The 19801-nt window shown below is 54.8% G+C and overlaps 8 protein-coding genes across 8 annotated transcripts; 3 read left to right on the top strand and 5 right to left on the bottom strand.

Annotated features, from left to right (window-relative positions):
* Nucleotides 1-101: 101 nt before the first annotated feature.
* On the top strand, nt 102-2258 carry SPSK_08726 (uncharacterized protein; the record flags this gene model as incomplete). The annotated part of the gene is made up of 1 exon (XM_016735314.1): nt 102-2258. One exon carries the CDS (start codon nt 102-104, stop codon nt 2256-2258), a length of 2157 nt encoding a protein of 718 aa, XP_016587818.1.
* Nucleotides 2259-3124: 866 nt separating this feature from the next.
* On the top strand, nt 3125-3661 carry SPSK_09906 (uncharacterized protein; the record flags this gene model as incomplete). Its single annotated transcript, XM_016736473.1, has 1 exon — nt 3125-3661. One exon carries the CDS (start codon nt 3125-3127, stop codon nt 3659-3661), a length of 537 nt encoding a protein of 178 aa, XP_016587817.1.
* A 483-nt stretch (nt 3662-4144) lies between these two features.
* Nucleotides 4145-5101, bottom strand: SPSK_09602 (small subunit ribosomal protein S24e; the record flags this gene model as incomplete). The annotated part of the gene is made up of 2 exons (XM_016736174.1): nt 4145-4472; nt 5019-5101. 2 exons carry the CDS (start codon nt 5099-5101, stop codon nt 4145-4147), a joined length of 411 nt encoding a protein of 136 aa, XP_016587816.1.
* Nucleotides 5102-5513: 412 nt separating this feature from the next.
* Nucleotides 5514-6713, bottom strand: SPSK_09401 (FAM86A protein; the record flags this gene model as incomplete). The annotated part of the gene is made up of 2 exons (XM_016735974.1): nt 5514-6338; nt 6417-6713. The coding sequence occupies 2 exons, from the start codon at nt 6711-6713 to the stop codon at nt 5514-5516; spliced, it is 1122 nt and encodes a 373-aa protein (XP_016587815.1).
* Nucleotides 6714-7061: 348 nt separating this feature from the next.
* SPSK_09236 (mannose-6-phosphate isomerase) lies at nt 7062-8450 on the bottom strand (the record flags this gene model as incomplete). Its single annotated transcript, XM_016735812.1, has 1 exon — nt 7062-8450. One exon carries the CDS (start codon nt 8448-8450, stop codon nt 7062-7064), a length of 1389 nt encoding a protein of 462 aa, XP_016587814.1.
* Nucleotides 8451-9217: 767 nt separating this feature from the next.
* On the bottom strand, nt 9218-11230 carry SPSK_08783 (uncharacterized protein; the record flags this gene model as incomplete). The annotated part of the gene is made up of 2 exons (XM_016735370.1): nt 9218-10990; nt 11045-11230. 2 exons carry the CDS (start codon nt 11228-11230, stop codon nt 9218-9220), a joined length of 1959 nt encoding a protein of 652 aa, XP_016587813.1.
* Nucleotides 11231-15441: 4211 nt separating this feature from the next.
* SPSK_08995 (peptidyl-prolyl cis-trans isomerase-like 4) lies at nt 15442-17150 on the bottom strand (the record flags this gene model as incomplete). Its single annotated transcript, XM_016735576.1, has 2 exons — nt 15442-16993; nt 17071-17150. The coding sequence occupies 2 exons, from the start codon at nt 17148-17150 to the stop codon at nt 15442-15444; spliced, it is 1632 nt and encodes a 543-aa protein (XP_016587812.1).
* Nucleotides 17151-18152: 1002 nt separating this feature from the next.
* On the top strand, nt 18153-18761 carry SPSK_09862 (uncharacterized protein; the record flags this gene model as incomplete). Its single annotated transcript, XM_016736430.1, has 1 exon — nt 18153-18761. The coding sequence occupies one exon, from the start codon at nt 18153-18155 to the stop codon at nt 18759-18761; it is 609 nt and encodes a 202-aa protein (XP_016587811.1).
* Nucleotides 18762-19801: the final 1040 nt, after the last annotated feature.

Genomic DNA, 19801 nt, shown 5'->3' with positions numbered 1-19801 from the left:
ACTGCGTTTTGCACGCGTTTGACCTCCCGACTTTTCCTTTTCGACAGCAAGAGGACAGTTCATTAGCCAGTTCCCTGCTCTCGCTGCCACTTGCTACCACGATGATCGACCGACCGTTGCGGCTGCGGCTCCACATCCAGCGCAATGGCCTGCCCGACACGCGCGTCGTTTTTCTGTTGGCGGCCACCGACGACACCACTGTGACGAAGCTTCTCGAACAGGTCAATGAGACTGTGCCACTCGAGAGCACTGACTGGGGCCTGGATGACTATGTGGTGGAGCTCCAGTCTACAACGTCTGCATCCCGCTTCGAGTGCCTGCACTACCAGCTCGTTGCGAAGCTCTTTGACCGCGACGACGAAGTCTTTATCCGTCCGCTGTCGTCCGACGACCTCAAGATCCGCCGCATGGGTGGCCGTCACCAGATATCGTCGGACGGGCGCCGGTTGGTGGATGGTGTGCCGTTTGGGCGACCACTGCTCAAGCGGCCACACCGGCCACCGGTTGAGATTGCACCCCGGAAACGCAGACGCCCTCTTGGCAGCGGCATCCCGGACGATTGGGAGAACAAGGAGGATAACGATGAGGAGGAGGAGGAGGATGATGAGCTGGGTAAACAACTTGTCAGATACATATCCAACGAGGAACACAGCGGCACATCGTCCAGCGAAGAGGACGACATGGACGAGGAGCTGGACGAAGAACTGGACAAAGACGAGCTGCAAAATCTGCGAGACGATGTAGCCCAAGCACCAAGACGGGTGCATTTTGCCACACGCGATACTGCGAACGGTGCAGATGACGACAGTAGCGACGACGACGACGACGACGACGACGACGACGACGACGACAAAGACTTTGAGGATGCGGGCTCGAGCAGTGACAGCAGTGACAGCAGCGACGACAGCGGCGACGACAGCGGCGACGACAAACCCCCCGAGATATCGAGTAAACAGAGTGCAGCCAACATCGTTGCACCGCACCAGGGCAAAGCACGAACCAAGAAGCGAAATGCACGCCGACGAGCCAAGCGTGCTCTGGACAAGATCAAGGCACAAGAGGCGTCTGGGACAGCAGTGTTTGCTGAGCCTGCTGCGCCTGCTGAGCCTGCTACAGGACGCCTGGCAGAGACGACGTCTTCGACAGAAACGCCGTCACCACTGGCCCGCCGTCTACGTCTTGACATGAGTGCCGGTCGGCGGCTTCTCGCGTCTGCCCTCGGCCTCCGGGGTGGAAAGGCTGCGCCAAAGCCCGCGACAGAGGTGCCATTGTCGTCCTCGTCGACCGGGAAAGCGACAGAGAAAGAGAATGAAAAGGAACAAGGAAACGAAAAGGCGCCTCCACGCACCCTCCCTGAAGGCCATCCCGACCACTGGGCATCGCGCATCAACTACACGGCGGTCGAGTGCAGCGACGAGAACTTTACACTGGACGCTCCGACGTTTCCCTTTGTCCAGCAGTGGCACGGCAATACGAAGAACAATGGCAAGGTCAAAAAGGACCAAAAAGGCCCAAGCGGCCAAAATGGCGTGGTGCAGCACGTCAATGCAGGCACCAAGCGGAAGCAGGTCAGCGTTGCGGCAGCGGAAGACGAGCCACGGCCCAAGAAACGCGCTGCGCCGGCCGCGGAAAGTGACACTTCGTCCGACGCGTCCGACAGTGATGACGACAGTGACGAAGACAGTGACGGCAGTTTTCAGGATGATTCCGACGACAGCAGCAGCAGCAGCTCGGATGGCGACTCTGACGATGACGAACAGGACGAAGAGGCTGGTGTAGAAACGTCGGAAGAGACGGTCGTCGCCGAGGACGAAGAGCTGCCGCCACTGCCGGCCAATATTGCGTCCCTGCCGCCTCTGCAGCTGGGCGACGCTGTCGAGGGCATGATCGTTACGTGGAAAAACTGGGTACTGTCGGAAAAGACCAACTGGCAGCCGCAGGTGGCGGACGTGACAGGCAAAGTAGTGGGCGTCGATGCGGATGGCACAAAGCTGCGTGTGGTGCTCGCCCGTCGCGACCGCGACCTCGATCGGAAGCCGGAAAAACAGTACGACGAAGAGACAGGCGAGCGTGTGTATGGCCGCTTTGACGGGCCCGACATGGAAGACGAGGGTGACGACAGAGGAGGCGAGCACGACGAAGCAGCGCAAGAGGCGGACACGGGACACCGCAGTCTTGTCTTGGCAGACATGCTCGAACCACGCATTCTCCAGGCGGCAGCGGCAGCGGCAGCGGAAGTGGCATCGGCAGACGTCTGAGTCACGGCCATCAGGGAGACATGATACCCAAGAGCAGCATCCAAGATGTTGTCATTTCCATAGAACTCATTTTCGGCATTGAAGGAGGGTGACGCCACCGGCTGGCTGGCTTTGTTCGAAACAAAAACTAATACAGCAATATTGAGCATTGCTTAGTTTGATGAACGGCATATGACCCAAAAGCGAATGAAGCTTATCTGAAAACTGAAATCCTACAGATCTTGTGGATGCCATGGCCTATGTCGTTTTTTTAAAAAAGGGTGTGTGAGTGTGAGTGTTTTGTTGTGATTCGCTGTAATGCAACTGCAGCAGATTCCGGCAGTCTCAGTGAGGCTGCAGAGAGGTCGTGTTAGTGGACCCTGGACACTGCGTTTTGCCAAAATGCTCTACGCTCGCAACCACTGGTCCAGAATGTCCGCTTTCAACTTTTGTGGAAGAAAAGCACATTTGGTCGGCGTTGGTTCGAAAAGAGAACAAACTGCGCTTGAACCAAGACCAAACAGGCCTTTCCATCACATTTCACGACGTCTGTTGAAATCCTGATTGTGCAGCACACTGTCTGTGAGGCGGTCAGTTGACAGGAAGACGTGGAAAGTGAGAATGCAGAGACAACAGCTTTGACGGAAACGAAACAAGTTTAATGGTGTGCAGGCGTGCGTCTACGGAAGACACGTTGTCTGTCAAGAAATGCTTGGATATATAGAGGGAGCATCTTCCAAACATGGTGATGCAAACGGGAGTTGAACCTGGTCGTCGTTTGTGCACACAACAAAAACAGCAATTGTATTTTACTACTGTCAACAGTGAGATATTCTAAGCAACTTTTCCCCCAAGACCATTGCCACCGGCCATACTCTTCTCCAAAAATGAGACCATTCACAACTGCCCTGGTGCTGGCGTGCATCGCATCGCAGTATCTGACCTTCACAAACGCATCGCCGGCCATGTCCTGTGGCCACAACACGCCTTCATCGTCGTCGGCCACCACAACTGCGGCCAGCTTCACACAAACACCATCACGAAAGCAGCCATGTGCAACTTCAACGTCAGCTTCAACATCCCCTTCGTTTGTGGCACCACCTGTTGCTGCTGGGGTTGTTGTGCCGGCTGACCATTCTCATGACCTTGACTCAGAACAGCCGCCAACTCGGGCCGCATCGATCACACTGGCACCGGCAGGACCAGCAGAGGCAACAGAAGCCACGACAATGAAGCCGGGTGGCAAGTTCGTCCAGACAACCTACTACTCGTGCGTTACCCTGGGTACGTACTCTCACTGCGGCTGGCACGAGCCCATTCTGGATGCGAGCACATCTGCTGCCACGCGCGCCCAGTTGCCGTGGTCGTGGCCGGCAGTGTGGACAGCCGCTATTGTGGTGGCAGTCTGTTTCGTCGGCCAGTGAGGAGGCAACGCCAGGATATATTATATCAGATGGGTTTGATTTGCACGCGGCTGGACCGCATCATGTGTTGAGAGAACAATGTACATAAAGATACCAATGTCACAACACAACTTCACAACATCACAACGCCACGTCCAGTCGATGGACACAATTTAATGGCTTTCCAGTGTTTTTTGTTTTATTCCTTTATGAAGAGAACTTCACATTTTGTTTTGTTGTGTTTCAACAGCATTCCGCATCCCTCCTCCGATGTTTTCCCACAATGCATTACCATCCTTTCCTTTTGTTTGGCTCAGCATGCGCGGAAAGCAAAATAGACACGCGCAGACATGAATACAGTACGCCCAAAAAACCCTTCCATCCCGAAAGTTTTGTGAATGTGAAAATGGAAATTGCGCGAGACGAAGAGGCGAGGCGAAGCCGAGAGACGCAAAGAGACGCGCGACAGAATAGGATGTACCCCGACAAAGGTGGGCGTCACGTCTATTTCTCCTTCTTGGCCTTGGCACCCTTGACCTTTGCCGTGCCGCGGAGCGTCTTCTGGCGGTTCTTGCGCTGCTTGCGCTGTTGTCTGCCGGCCTTCTCGATCTTGGTGGCGAAGCCGACACGGACCAGGCGGTAGTGCGGCTCAAACTTCTTCATGGCCTCGGGGCTGTCGTAGACCAGGGCGAAACCCGTGGTCTTGCCGCCACCAAACTGCGTCCGCAGGCCGAACACGTTGACCTGGTCCTTGGACGCCTTGTAGAGGGTAGCCAGCTTCTCGCGGAGCTCCTCCTTGGAGATGTTGGCACGGCCGGGGTGCAGGATGTCACTGGAGAATGTTAGTGGGGGGGTCTTCTTGTTGACGCGACGGCGGAAAACGACAATAACGTCGCAAGACGCAAGCCGCAGGCAAAGGCAAAAGTCGAGGACGAGAACGAGGTCGAGAAAGGTACGTGGATGTTTCGCTTGGCGTCGTCTTTAGAAAGCTTTCCGAGAATATCCTTGTGCTGGATCAACAGTCTCTCGATCATGCATACGATGCCGTCGTGTTCTCGTCAAATCGAAACCGACAGCTGCCGCTTGCCACGTTCATCGTGCTGTCCATGTCCCGGCACGTCTCTCGTTCCTCGAGTCCCTTTCCGCCTGTTGGCAATAGAGTCGATGTCGCTGGAGGTGGATTTCGATGCGGCCGAAACTATGGTTGACGGTCGATGGTCGACAGTCGCCGGTTCCTTCGGACAAGTCGGTCGGTGACAACGTTGCTTCCATGCCTTTGTCGTCGAGTTGATTTCGTCTCGATCTCGTCCTCGTCTCCGTCTTCGTCTTCATCGCCATCTCCATCTCGACAATAAATTCTCGCCATCTGCAAACTTACACGACCATCTGCTTGCGGCCCAGGAGAGGGTTGCGGATGAACTTGCGTGTCCGCAGGGTAACGGGGGTGTCTGCGTCAGCCATGTTGGGCGAATCTGTCGATGCTGGCTGGGAGGGCGGTGATGGTTGTTCAAAGGAAAGAGAGGGAAATCCGAGGAGGGGAGGGCAGGAAAAGAGCAGAAGGGCAAAGGGGAAATTTTGGGCCAAAACTTTTCGACACTATTTTGTTTTGCGTCCACCCACTGCTGGCTGTGGTTGGTGCTGGAAAGAGGGTCAGGTCCGCTTTTTTGCCTGCTGGGTTTTTTTGCACACCTTCTGCGCACCATACCCTACTGGGGTATTTTTTTTACTTTGGCCGGGTCTTACTCCATTTTCGGTGTTTCTAATTTTCCGGTCTTATGTGGTTAGTTGAGCCTAGCCCTAGGCAGAACGTTAAGAATGCACGTGAGGGTAGATTAAGCTTATGTAAGATTTTCAATGACAAACTAAGGAAATATCACTGCTTTCGGCGCGCCGCGTCGCGCAACTGCAAGCGACAAATGTGGATGGGGACTGCGTCGCTGTAGAACGGGCCAGCCTGGCTCGCCCTCGGCGGCACTGGGAATGCCCCGTCCTCTACATCAAACGCTTCCGCAGCCAGCTGCACAAACGTCTGAAAGGTCTTTCTGTTCCGCTCGGTCGCGGCGATAATGACAGTTTTCTGTCCTCCTGATGCACTATTCACTCCATCCGAGAGACACCAGCGGATCGTCGCCAACAAGTCGGGCATGTCGCGCGCGTCAAAGGTAATATCGGCGCCCAGAATCGTGTCAAAGCCTCCTTGGGACCATTCAGTCCAGTCTGCCGGCGGCGACGGACCCCAGTACAATTCTCTTGCCTCGACGACGCTCGCCTTCGGTCCATTCAACTGCACGTTCGCAGGCAGCGCCTCGACCACCTCTGGCGATCCGTCCGTGGCAAGGCACGCAGCCGCGCCTAGGTGCTTGGCACAGAGGATGGAGACATAGCCAGTGCCCGCACCGAGCTCCAGAACGCGTTTTCCCGCAACGACATCGCGGTGTTTGCACAAGTATGCGCCGAGATGCAGCGCAGCCTCCCAGGTGCGGATGCCGGTTGTGCCTGCGGCGGCAATCGTGGCTCGGTTCTCGAAGAGGGTAATCGTGGGTGCGGATGCGTCGGTATTTGATGGTGATGGCTCTGTTTCCAGAGCCGACACGTAGTAGACGACGCGGTTCTTCTTGACGGCGTCGGCCAGTGCTGCTGCTTGTGACCCACTGGCATGAGAATTGGCCAGGCAGCCCATCAGGTTGTCAGAGATGCCCTGTTGAAATCCGTCGTGTTAGCCGCTGTCGATGTTGTTTAGAATGCGAGGTATCCAATGTGTAGTGTTGGTGCGCACATGTTCATCCCAGTCATCAATGCTGTCTTCGATCTTGCCGACCAGTGTCTTGAGCACTCTCAGCGCATATGCGGGCGGTAACCGGGACTCGCCATCTTGTGCATCGGGCGCAAAGAGCTGTGCATAAAGGTATTCCTGTATAATGTCCTGCCGCAGAAGCTCTGGACCAGGAAAGTCGGGCGAAGGCTCAGCCTGCAGACATTGGCGGCAGAAACGCTGCACTGCAGTAGCAGCAACGGTCCCGCTGGTCATGAGCCGTTCCGTGGGCGGTTTGTCGGGCGGCGCATTGCTGTCCATGACCCGTCGGTCGGGAAATGCAGAAAGTTTTGTTTGGGTCTGCAATCGGCAACCTGCCCCGAAAATGGGCTACAGGGGGGGTGACGTTTATTGGCCCGAACTGGAGTTGATGTTGGGTTGCACAGCCAATGACATCATTTCATATGTGAAGCGTGGGGCACTAAGAATAGACGACGAGATGAACGACACGAGAGTAGCGAATGGTTGAAGAACTGAAAAACTTTTTATTTAAAACCACCGCCTGGGAAATCTAGTCGCGGCTAGCACAAGGACTGTCATTCAGACAAAAGAACACATAAGCACATAAGCACACAAGCACACAGGCACAGAAAGTGAGCCCTCACCCGCTCAAGCACCATTGGCGCCATTTGCAGCAGCAGCATCCCCGTCGCTGTCAACCTCGCAGAAAGCAAGGAACGTGACAAATTCTTCGCCGTCATGAAGGCTCTTGGCCTCCAGCACGGCCTCCGCCGTCGCGCCCACAAAGTACACGTACCCCTCCTCGACCTGCTCGACCTTGGGGCCGACGGAGATGGTGCCGCGGCCGCCCGTGCAGATGACGATGCTGGGGCCGTCGAGCGGATCCAGCGTGGCCTTGCTGCCGTTGCTCTTGAGGGCGGTGCGCACGACGCTAAATTCCTCAATGGGCGGGTCGTACAGGGTGCTCTCGGAGTTGGCGCTGTAGGCGGGGCGGTTGAGCGTGGCGTAGGGGTAGTCGACGGGGTGCATCTTCTGCTCGTCGATGGGGGCGTAGTTGTAGGTCAGCATGGACGTCAGGGTGTCGACGTCCTTGAACTTGGGCGTGAAGCCGGCGCGCACGACGTTGTCGGAGGCGGCCATGCACTCGATTATGTCGCCCGAGATGTAGGCGTGGATGTCGTCGGCGCACAGGAACAGGGCCTCGCCGGGCTGGAGGGTGACGTAGTTGAGGAAGAAGAGGTTGAACAGGCCGTAGTCGACGCCGAACTGGCCGTAGAGCCGCTGGATCAGCTTGGCGAGCGTGGCGCCCGACGACGACGCGACGCCGCCCGCGGCAAACTCCTCGTCGGCGCGGGGGCTGTCCACCGCCGCCAGCAGGCTGGTTGTCGCGGCGGCCAGGGCCGACTGGGACGCGGACATGAGCGCCGAGAACAGGCTCTTGAGCGCGGCCTTGTTCTTGTGCGCGGCGTCGGGGGCCTCGTCTGTCTCGTGGCCCTGGACCGTCTGCGCAAAGGCAGCCGCGACGTCCTCGCCGACCAGCTGGCGCAGCGCCGGCACCTCCTTCAGAAAATGGGCAATCTCGGCGAGCGGGCGGAAGCCGCAGAGGCCCTCAAAGGGCGTAATGGCAATGGCCATCTCGGGCTTGTGGTTGTCGTCGGGGTAGTTCTTGGGGTCGCGGGCGTGGAGCTGCTCGGCGAGCTTCTTGTTGGGGTGGGCCTGGATGGACAGCGCCTTGTTGACGGACAGGACCTTGAAGAGGAAGGGCAGCTTCTGCTTGTACTTGGCTGCAATGGCGCTGCCCAGCAGCGCCTGGTTGTCCTGGACGAGGTCGAGCAGGTCGCGGCCGGTCTCGACGTCCTTGGACGGGTTGGACGGGTGCGTGCCCATCCACAGCTCGGCGTACGGCTTGTCCTCCTGGATGGAGAACCCTTCGGCGGGCGTGGCCGCGGCATATTGTGCGGCCACCGAGTCAGCGCCTTTCTTGCCCCAGTCGTAGGAATTGACTCCACACTGGAGTCGAATCAAGGGAACCTGCATTGCGGCGGCTGTGGTATTGGTGGTGGTTGCAATAGTCGAAGTCGAGTGGAGGTCGTAAACGGGGAGGTAATTGAGCTTTGTCGAGGCGTAAAAGAGATGTTATTTGAAGCCGAATGAGAAGCTGCAGAAAGGGGGCGAGCTGTGGTTTTGTACGATGCAGGAAGGTGCAGTCTAATACGTATGTTAAGAGCGGGGTGCACTGGCAGCTCGGTGTAATTACGTCGTACGAAGTAGGAGTAAGCCACCCGCCACCCCACAAGCTCCATCCATTGGTCGAGAACGGCTGAAAGCGGCCTTGTCAGGGCGGATCGTTTATTCTGTAGTGGGCTGAAAGCGGTCGACTTGCACGGCGGTGAGCTTGATTTACTTTAATGTTCGATTGTTTACTTTAATTTTGGTTTTATCTTGTTTTATAGCCGCCTCGCCAGTCCCTTCAACCTGGGAAGGGATTCTAACGGGAGGATGCGCGAGAAACAATGGCAAAGACAGTGCAAGAAAAGAACAGGAAACGAAGGAGAAAACAAATGAAAAGCGAATGAAATACATGATTTAAGTCGACATGAACAAAACTGGGATTCTAGAAAAAAAAAAAAAAGAATAATAGAAAACAAAAAAACAACAAAGTAATAATAAAAAAATAATTAAAAATTAGCCTAGGACAAAAGGGGAGCAGACGCGATAAAACTCGAGCTACGTACAGGATCGACGAAGAGGAGATGGCAAGAGAAACAAATCAGAAAAGAAAATGAAAAGAACAACACTGTCCCTCAAACACGGTAGTTGGGTGCATGTTGAGTGTGCTGCAGGTCTTGGCTATGACTGCCAGTGCAGAGAGTGTCGCTGCGCGTGTCATGGTGCTGTGGTTCGTGTTCGTACAAAGGCGGCGGTGCCGGGCCGTCTGTCGGGCTGTACACGCGGTGCATGGCTGCTGCCGCTGTCGTTGTCGGTGCTGGGGAACCGGTGGTGGCAACGGCCGCCGTCGATGATGTCTGGGCCACGTTGCTCGGCACCAGGCTCTCGGAGGAGGCCGTCTTCTTCTTGCTCTTTTGGCGGGCCATGGCGGCGCTCGACGGCCGCGGCGTGCCGGGCGCGTAGGTGTAGCTGCTGAGGTACGACGCAGACGAGGACGGGCCGCCGCCGGAGCCTTGCAGGCCGACCTCGCGGTCTTGGTCACTAAAGAGGCCACCGCCGCTCGTGATGGAGGCGCTTGCCGAGCCGTACCCGGCATGATGGTCGACCGGGCTGGCGCGTGTCGGGTAGCCCAGCGGCGGACCGAGGGACGAGCCCGAGGATGCGCCCAGGGACAGGGGTGAGACATGGTCGGTGGTACTACCACTACCACCACTGGGCTGGCTCATGTGGCTCGTGTGGCTCGTGTATGGCGCCGTGTTGTACGGTGTGACGGCTGACGAGCGGGCCGGCACGGAATGCGGGATCGAGTGCGGCACAGCATGAGCATGGGAATGAGGATGAGCATGGGGATGGGGGCCGGGCACAGGGCTGGGCGCACCACGGCGGGCAGCATATGCGGCAGACACAGACGACTTGCTCGCCAGCGAACTCGGTAGGGTGTGGCCAAGCAGCCGATCGCTGAGCGGCAGAGACGAATTGGCATGGCGATAGTCATCGTTGTCGGCGTCCGTGGCGAGACGGTAGACGAGACTGGTGGCCCCGCTGGTCGTGTTGGGTGACAGAGCATCCGCTGTGGTGCTGGCCGAGGCGTAGGGCGTGGTGTTGGCCGTGGAGCTGGCAGTGGTGGTGTTGGACGTGCTGCTCGTGCCCGTGTTGCCATGACGAGACGTGTGATGAACAGGGCTGGGACCAGGCGAGCTGGCCGTCGCGCTGTCCGAGGTCTTGGTTGTGGGATTCACTGGCGGTACCGACGGCACTGACAAGGCGTCCGGGATGGTACCAACACCAACATTGACCTGCTTCGACCGCACGTCCCAGGGCTGGTACGACACCAACTGGCCCGCCGCGTCGCTGGCCACGGCATACGGGCTGCAGGCGGGGACGGTGTAGTCGACACAGTCCTCGCCGTAGCCGGCGCCCCACGGCGTCATGCTGGACAAGTACGATTTGTTGACGTAGGGGTGGAGACTGGACGACCGGAGCGGCTCGCCGGCGGCAGCAAAGTCGCTTGCACAGGTACCACCACTGGGACCACCGCTGGTACCGCCACTGGCACGGCCAATGGTGCTGGCCCCGACACTGCCGCCGATGCTGCCCGCCGTATTGGTGCTGCCGCTGGGGCACGAGTAGGTGCTGTAGTTGGGCGATGGCGGGACGGCCGCGTGGCTGGCGAGGGTGCGGGCAATGACCGGATTGTAGTTGAACTCGCTGCGGAGGCTGCTGCCCGCGTGGCCCGACAGGGCGCCGCCGAGCTGGCCAAGAGCCAGGTCGCTTTTGATGGGTGTCTCGCGGGAGGACACGCGCAAGAAGAGGCACTGCGTCACGCCGGCGCTCTTGCAGTTGGAACAGGGCATGTTCTGGCCCAGATCGCCGCTGCACCGGATCTTTCGCTGGCGACACCGGCCACACTGCCATCAGTCAGACAAAGATGATGAGAGAAAAGACCCGTACAGATTACGTACCGCAACGGCAATCCGCTTCCGGGGCGGATCCGGCGGGTTCGTCTGATGCTCGCTCATCAGCGTCCGCGTGTCTGGCTGCGGCGGCACATAGACACGTGCCTCGGCGTAGCCGGAGCTGCCAACATACGGGGAAAAGGCCCGGTTGTGTCGCTTGTCGCCAAGATGGTTGTAGGCTTGGGACACCATGGTGACTTGATGATGCAAGGATCTGATGATCTGATGATCTGATAGTCAGCTACGGACGGTGATTTACGGACGAGCATGACTGGCGGAATGACAGACTGACCTAGGAACGTTTGTCTTGCAATGTAGAGAAATCAAACAACAACACAAGATGAAGAGTTGCAAAAGAAAACAGTTTGATTTATCGTTCATATAGTATTTCTGGAAGCAAGCGGCAAGACTGTGAATAGCTGTGTTATGGACGCAATGCTGTCCTGGAAAATGGTTCAAGGCAGGCGAGGGAAGACAGAAGAGATGGAGATATATATTGAAAATAGTGCAATAGATGTCTGCAAAATTATAGATATAAAGTATGCAAAATAATGGCTAGAGGAGACTAGAGAGAAAAGGATACAGAAAGAGGAAACCACAACAGGAAACTGAAGCCTGTTGCAGACTACCAGGGCCAGCCTTAAATAGATGAACGAAACGAGAGGACGAGTGTAGACTGGAGACAGGCTGGAGGCAGGCGATGGAGAAGCAAAGAAAAGAGAGGAGACGAGGGCGAAAGAGAGCGAGGCGAGTGAAAGTGGAGCGGTCCACCACAATGCCCGAGTGCAGCAACGAAAGACAAACGGGCTGCGAGAAAGAGTAAAACGAGAGCGAAGGGTCAACCGAGAGCCAGAGAAAAACAGAAAGACAAGAGAACGACAAAAGAACGAGACGACTTTTGTGTATTTTTTTCGACCTGTCATATTCTTGGCGGCAGTCCTGAGCAGCGGTGCGCTTTCGTGTGCTTTTGCAGATGTTTTGTACGCCCGTTGCTGTTTACGGTTTGCAATCTGCGGTTTGCAGCTGTTTGCAACCGTTGTTTGCAGTCGTTGTTTGCAGTCTGCTGTTTGCAGTCTGCTGTTTGCAAGTTACACGTTTACATTACATCTCACTCATGCCAGCCCAGACGAGTAAACGAAAACGGGAGGGCGGCACGTCTTCTCAGGGACGCCCAGGCTGGTCCAGGTCGCCCATATTGTAGACAGTCTGGCTAAGGACGTGCAGGTTGGAGCATGAGAGGTGCCTGTTCCTGCAGCCGGACGTTGCTGCATCCCACAATCCTGCATCCAGGACCAGGTCTGCGGAGACATGTCGACGGGCACCGTCGGCGATGGGGAACGTGCAGAGGGACGGAGCCCAGTCTCCCTGTCGTATAAATAGATGGAGCGTGTTTGGTTCGTTTTAGAGACTGTCGTTTTATTGTGTAGTTTATCTGCTTTTATTGAACGCACCCTCTTCAATCGATGTTATTGTACTCCCTCCAACCGTCTTGTAACGACCCATTTCTCCCTGATGATCGATCATTTTGACAGTTCCCGTTGTCGTACCGACTCTGTCGCTTGCTCTCTGTTTTGTTGTCTGTTTGTCACTTTCTTCCCATTGGCATCTGACATCTTATTCGTCGAATTCTCAAGACGACGACTGTCGATTCTTCATTTGGGTAAGCGTGTTTCGTGTAGATGGTGTCCTGTCGTCTTGTGTTCCCGTCGCGCGGCTGGTTTTCTGGTTACCCGGTTTCTTTTATGCAAGAAAGGCTATGGTATACAACTGTGACTATTCGAAAAACAGTCAACAAGGCCTCCCCAATGCAAGTCACCATCTCGGGCTAGCTCGTGATTTCTTCTTACTTCAGCCCCGTAACACAGCATATAACAGAACGGTGAAACATGAAGAAGGTAAAATAAATAAATAAACGCAAACATAAATGAGAGGAACAAAAGAGAGACATAAAAAACTAGCCGAAACAGGGAGAGACTCTTTCTCAGGCGGAGCCAAAACCAACTGCAGAATGCACACATTCAGTTTATAGATTGAAAATGCGGAGGCAACTCTTCCCGTATGTAGTACAAATTCTCGTGTCCGCTCCCATGATCCATTTCTTTTTCTGTTTGTTTTCTCCGTTTATTTTATTTTATGTATTTGTTTGTCCCACCACCCCTTCTCTGTCCGTCGTGCTCGTACGTTGTACAGCGCCAACAGTATTTTATTGCAGTGGACGTGCTGACTTACAAAGTTGACAGTTGGGGCTTGGGGCACTTTTCATTCCACTGTCACTTCTGGTTGTGTTCGTTTGCGTTGTCAACAAACAGGCACGAGAAAACAGCCCATGCGTTTGTATTTCGTTTGTGCACCCGTCCCGCAAGCCCCCCACGTAATCCGTTTCATACCAATCAAGTCCAATGTCGCTGGTTGACACACGACTGTCATAATTTATTCTCTTTTGTTGGTCGTCCTTTTTGTTTTTTTAACGTTGACGGCCACATCGTTAGAACGTTTCTACACAACAGAAAATAAAAATCCGCCCAATAAGCTAGCTAACTCTGTAAAAGGCTCTGTAATGGGACGTTCGTTTCTTTCTCGTTTCTTTCCTTTGATGTGATTTCTTTTCTTTTCTTTTCCTATTTTTCTTTCTTTCTTTCCTGTTGAAAGTCAAAAAGAAGAGGAAAATTGAACAGAATCAAGTATCGACCGATGAAGTCGTCCACCAACAGCAGACCAGGGGCCTCTACCCCCAACGAAGCGCTCCAGAATTCTCCAGAACGTTGCCGTCTCCACTTTGAATCAAACGACAGCACCGCTGCTATTCACTTATTTCGCCTTTCTCGCCTTCTGGCCTTTTTGGTATTAATTATCTCATTTTTTTATAAAACGAATCTGTGCTTCTTTGCCTCTCCTTCCTTGGCTCGCTAAGAAGACCAAACACGAACAGCCTGTCAAAAGCCGGTTGTGATTTGACGAACCAGTGGGCCGACAAGAGAGAAAGCAAAATCTAAATACCAAAGCAATCCAAATTAAATACAATAGGCACAAAATCAAAGCCAGTCCGTACCAAATGCACGCAACCGGCTGTGTTGGTTTGCCTAGTTAGCCTAGTTTGCCTGCTCTCTCCGCTCGGGAGAGAAAGGCTGCAGTCTATGCACAATTTCTGTACTCTTGCACTGGCGCTCGCTGGTCGACCATGGCTGATATTAAACTTGTGCGACCGCCGGCGACAGATGTGGGAGGTCGTGCGATACGACGATACCGCGAAAGTACGACAAAACGGCAGGACGACCAAGATGCAGCCACAGAGGACAAGGCAGAGCAGCCGGCCACTTGTTTGTGTCTTCAAGTGTTTTTTGTGTGCTCGGATGGTGTGGACCGTTGGTGTTCTGCTTTCTGCTGTGGCGAGGGAGAAATGTAGATGCAGGCGACACGTCGTTTTTATTTTAGTTTGTTTCCTTTCGGTCTTTCCCTTGTCCTATTTTCTCTGACTGTTTCTTCTCCACGCTTCTATGGCGTCACCGTCTGTAGTGATATCCAGAGCTAGCGTGTGGACTACAAATATGGCCAGCAGGGCTTGGTCAAACTGACAGCCATGTACGCGGGCTAGAAATGTGATAGATTGAGCAAGAGACACGCAAGGAGAAATAAACAAATAGATAGATAGCCAGTAGATAGACAGTAGGTAGACAGCAGACAGCAGACAGACCACAGACCACAGGACGGACTCTTCCACGGAACTCCAGAGTCTCGCCCCGGCGTGTGTCACCTCTCTCCTTCTTCCTCCCCCGTCGCCTCCTTTATCACCATGTCTTATCCTTCACACGCTTCACTGCTGTCCCTCTGCTCCTCTCAGCCTGTCATTTGCGCCTTCGCTTCGCCAGAGGGCACAACCCCTGGTAACGATTCACCCGATGCAGGGTTGCACAAGGGCGTCTCTACCAGGTTTACCCGCCGGCCAATGGACGACGCCTGTCACTTTTTTCGTCGTCTTCTTTTGTCCGTCTCTTCTGCAGTGGTCGTGCCACAAGGCCGACATTGCAAACGACCACAGGACCGACCGTCTCGCCTGCATCAACCGTCAAAGGTCCTCGCAACCAACCCCTCCATCACAGCAAATGCCCTCGTATCCTCTCTCCATGCCATGTTCCTTGCAGCCATTGGTCTCTCGACGGCTGCTCTGTCTCTGCTGTCTCTCTCTTTCACGCTTTCTTTCTTTCTCTCTCCAGCCTCCCCTCGCCAGCAGGAAAGGATAGACGAGGGCTTGAACCTTGTCGACGCAAGCAAGACATCAAGTGGCAGGGCGATGTGTGGTATCATATTGAAGGGTGAAAGTGAACTGTATCCTAGAGAAGGCTCCGATTGTCGTACATGCGTAAGTAAAGCAATAAATGGAATTAGTAGATCCAAATACAGATAGCCTACCGACGACGGCGGTCTCTATCCCGGTCTCTGTCTCGGTCTCTGTCCCTGTCTCTGTCCCTGTCTCTGTCCCTGTCTCTATCCCTGTCTCGGCCTTCATCCCGGCCCCATTCGCGGTCTCGCCCTTGCCCCCGCCTTGGACTCCGACTGCGGGCATCGGACCGGGGCTTGTCGTGTCTGTAACGGTCCTGTCTGTAACGGTCATCGCGTCTGCTCCGACTGCCGTCTCGTCTCTCGTGTCTCTCATTGTCCCGCCCTAGGCCACGGCCACGTTCTCTGTCCTTGTCGTAGTTGCGATCTCTATCCCTGTCGTCGCGTCTGCCGCCGCGGCGATCTCCACCGTAGTCTCGTATTTGGTCGCCGTAGCCATTGTACCTGTCCTCCGATTTGTTCGCGGCCGCCTCCTTTGCAAACGCCTGCGCATGGCGGCCTCGGATCTCCTCGTCGCTGTGCACCATGCCGTACGACGACGGCCCGCCAGCATCGTCGTCGTCTTCGTTGCGGTACTTGCGCCACTTTTCCAGCTCGCGCACACCGCCCCAGCCGCCGCCGCCGCCGCGCCCGCGCGCCTGCTTCTGGCGCTTGGCGTTGGTGTCGCTGCGCCACGCGTCGCTGAGCTTGCTGACGCTCTGGCTAAAGTCAATGTGGATGCGGCGGTCGTCAATCAGCACGTCCTGCATCTTAAAGTACGCCGCCTCGCAGGCGGCCTTGTCCTCGAACTCGATAAACGCGTACTGCAGGCTGTCGCCCGTCTTGCGGTCGCGGATGACCTCGCACGAGAGGATCGTGCCGAACCGACTAAAGATGAGCTCGAGGTCGGCGTCCTGCGTGACCGGGTTGAGCTTGCAGACGAACAGCACGTTCTCGGGCGGCTTGACCTCGGCAAACGGCAGGTCGCCCATCATCTCGAGCGTCAGCGCCTGGGCGCGCGCCTCGCGCTCGCGGCGTGTCTTTTCGGCCGCCGCCGCTTTGTCTTCCGAGTCGGCGCCCGGGTCGTCGTCCATGGTCTGCTGGTCCTCCTCGCCCAGGCGCGCCGTGTCCAGCTGCGCGCGCGACGGCGGCGGCGACGAGGGCGGCTCCACGAGGCCGGCCGGGTCTGGGTAGGGGTCGTCGAGGATGGCCGTGTGCTTGATGCGGATGTCGACGAGCGGGTAGCCGTTGTCGTCGACAATGGCCTTGTTGATGCTCTCGAGCACGTCAAAGCCCTCGACGACGCGCCCAAAGATGGCCGACTTGCCGTCCAGAAAGTCCGTGTCGTCGCCGAGGCTCACGATAAACTGCGACGCCGCCAGCCGCACGTCCGGATCGGTGGGGTGCGCCACGGTGGCCATGCCGACGGTGCCACGCTCGATATGCTTCAGCTTCGGGTGGAACAGCGCTGGGAAGGTGCGGCGCGCCGGGTCGCCCGAGAGCACGCCCCAGATGCTGGAGCCGCCATCGGACAGCTTCGAGAGAGGACCAAGCGGGTCGCCGGTCTGGAAGGAGAACGATTTTTGGATAGAGTGGACGGGCGCGTAGTTGTAGTATTTGATCTTGCAGAGTTTAAGGAAGCTGCAACGCGGTTGTTAGTGGAATAAAAGGAAACGACAAAACGAAACGAAAAAGAAACCTCGTAGAATGGAACTCACTTTTCGCACAGCTTTGGTGCATAGTCTACCAAAAGGTCAATCACAATGTCACCCTTGCTGGTCTCGAGGAGGACAGACATGGCGTTTCGTGGTGGCTGTGGCCGATCGTTGAAGAAGGAACATGAACGATGACGACAGGTCGACGTCGGCTACGCCAAGCGAAAGGTCGTGTTGTATGGTGGCTCGCAAGGCGAGCGCATGTGACCAATCACGTGAACGCATCGTCCATACTTACAACTGTTAATGATTCCGGGATATTGTCCTTTTGGGAACTGTCTGAGACTTCAAATGTATCTATGCTGATTTTCTTTAGCGTAAAATTTTGGTACAGTCGTTTACAAGGCTTTCGTCTCAATGGAGTTTGTTGCGCAAAATCTCATCAAGCAAGACCAGTTCCAACCGAGCTGGCTCAAAATGACCAACCGTGCAAAATCTGTTTGAAATCAAAAGACAGCAAAGTAAATCCATTTAACCTAATGTCCAACATGGTTGTCGCTTAGCACATTTGATGGTCGGCTGTATTGCACCGTGGCCCGGAATCAAATTGTGAATGAAAATGACGTGAATCGCAATCCTGTGGATGACAGTGCTGTTGGAACCGTTCAGAGATTGTCATCAGTCGACCGTCATCAGCTGATTTTACCCGCCAAAAGAATTGCTGTTTGATTGAAAATAGGAGAAGCACGGCTGTTGGGAGGCACAATTGGTGTTGGCGGTGTGTAATTTGAGGTTTGCGTTGCACAGAAAATATCCAAACATTGCTTGTCATACAATTCAATAGGGACATGACAGCCGAACTCCGACGTCTCAATATGAAATACTTCAAGTCTGTTGGTTTCATTGATCTGAGGAGGGCAATACTGTTGTAACCAGGGAAATTTGGCCAGCTTCATTTGCCTTTATGGCCGAGTAGACTATTTGGAAATTGGATCAACTCGAGTTTGTTGCCTCGTGGTCTCTGGACTTGAGATAAATATCATGAAGCCTCGTTCCTCAAGTTCATCTTTTTTCTCGACATCAATATTCCATTTTATTTTCTCCATAATCCTTCACTTGCAGTCAATTTCTCCACTGTTGAAAACATGTGGCGCTCGGGTCTCTGCGCCCTGCTTCTCGGTGTGGCTACCCATGTGGCCGCCTTCGCCATCCCTCCAGGGCAGGCAGACGGCGTTTACAGTGTTTGGACTCGTCCTGATGGAACCGAGGAGCACACAATGATCATGAACGCCACAGAGGCCCTGCTCATGCACAGCAAGCCCCACGGTCTTGGCCACTCTCTCGTGCGTCGGGATAGGCTCGCTTCTCGGTGGGCCATAAACGAAGGCGTCAGTTGCGCTTCCGGCCAAGAGCGACTCGACCCGGGCGATTGCGACGCTGCCAATAGCATGCTCGACAACCAATGCGGCAATGGTGCCAAAGTACGAATGGGGATGGACTTTTACTCCATCCGCAACTGTGCAGTGGCCTATTTTTGCAACTTCAGTAGCTATTACGACGCAAATTGCGATGCCCAAACACGGCGAGACTGGTCTGCAGCCATTACACAAAAGTGCGGGCTGTACATGCCGGGTTGGGGTCGGCACATTTCCAACGATGATGGGCCATTCAGCAAGGAGAACAACTTTTCCTATGGTTACGAGAATTATTGTCACGGGGGCAATAACTTCTGCAGCCGTGGCATCAAAGGTTAAGTTTTCTATGGCTTTGCCGAGAAAGGATATTTAAGTAGGGGACGTGTATGTCTAACTGGGATGCTTGGCCTTGTCCTTTGCTCTCTTCGTCCGAACTTTTATTTTGTTTGCTACTCTTTCATGTCTCGTGATTTCTTCTTCTATTTTTCAATTCCTCTACGGATCTCTTCTTCCGTTCTTCATCCCTTTTGAATATTATTACTCTTTTATTCGATAGGTCGTCGATTCAGCACATTGTGCTTTGAAAAGTTTCTCCTGTCGAAATCGAAATGTTAATTAGCCAAAATGAAAGATAGCATGTCACTTGTGGATATGCCAAAGGGTGTCTAGCTGCCGCCTTGAAGAAACTAAAAAAGGTCCAAAAATCAAAACACGGCAGCATCGCCAGCTTCAAACTATCACAGCAACGGGCGTGACCCATGACGCGGACCATTGCACGATGCTGTATTTGAAAATATTAAAACACCCATACTGTGACTCTTCTGAACCTACTAACGAAAAGCTCTCTGTGAACTCACCCACCAGCCGGGCTTGGCCTTTTTATTGGCAGAACAATACAATCGCGAAACGACATCATGAGATCGCTCATATTGCCCACCATGCTCCTCCCGTCGTCCAAAATAGAACACTCGCAGGACCACGGGTTGTTTATTCGTCTCTATGGTGTCCCGGTGCTTTTGCTCCCGGGTCATGTTGAACCCATGTCGTCAAAAATGCACAACCACCACAAATTCGACGCCTTCCTAATGTGGACATACTGGTCTTCGTTTCGCTCTTTCTTCCCCTTACCCCCCCCCTTCTCCCGTCCACGGTCTCCTCTCTCCACCCTTCGTGCCCCAACTAAAACTTCTCGTCATGTTTGTTCTCTCCCCCTTTCTTCTCTCCTGTTCTCCGTCCGCCACGATTAACCTTACTGTTTGCCCGTCTGCCCCAGAACCCGGTTCTTAGCCTAATCTGGGCCCAATCAGCACTCTCCCGGGCTGCACGAAAACTGCGGCTTGACTCCGTGTACGGTTCTCCGGATATTGCTCTCTATATTG

The sequence above is a fragment of the Sporothrix schenckii genome, assembly GCF_000961545.1.
Source record: "Sporothrix schenckii 1099-18 chromosome Unknown Cont44, whole genome shotgun sequence".
Taxonomy (NCBI): Eukaryota; Fungi; Ascomycota; class Sordariomycetes; order Ophiostomatales; family Ophiostomataceae; genus Sporothrix; species Sporothrix schenckii.
This window is presented reverse-complemented; position numbering and strand designations above follow the sequence as displayed.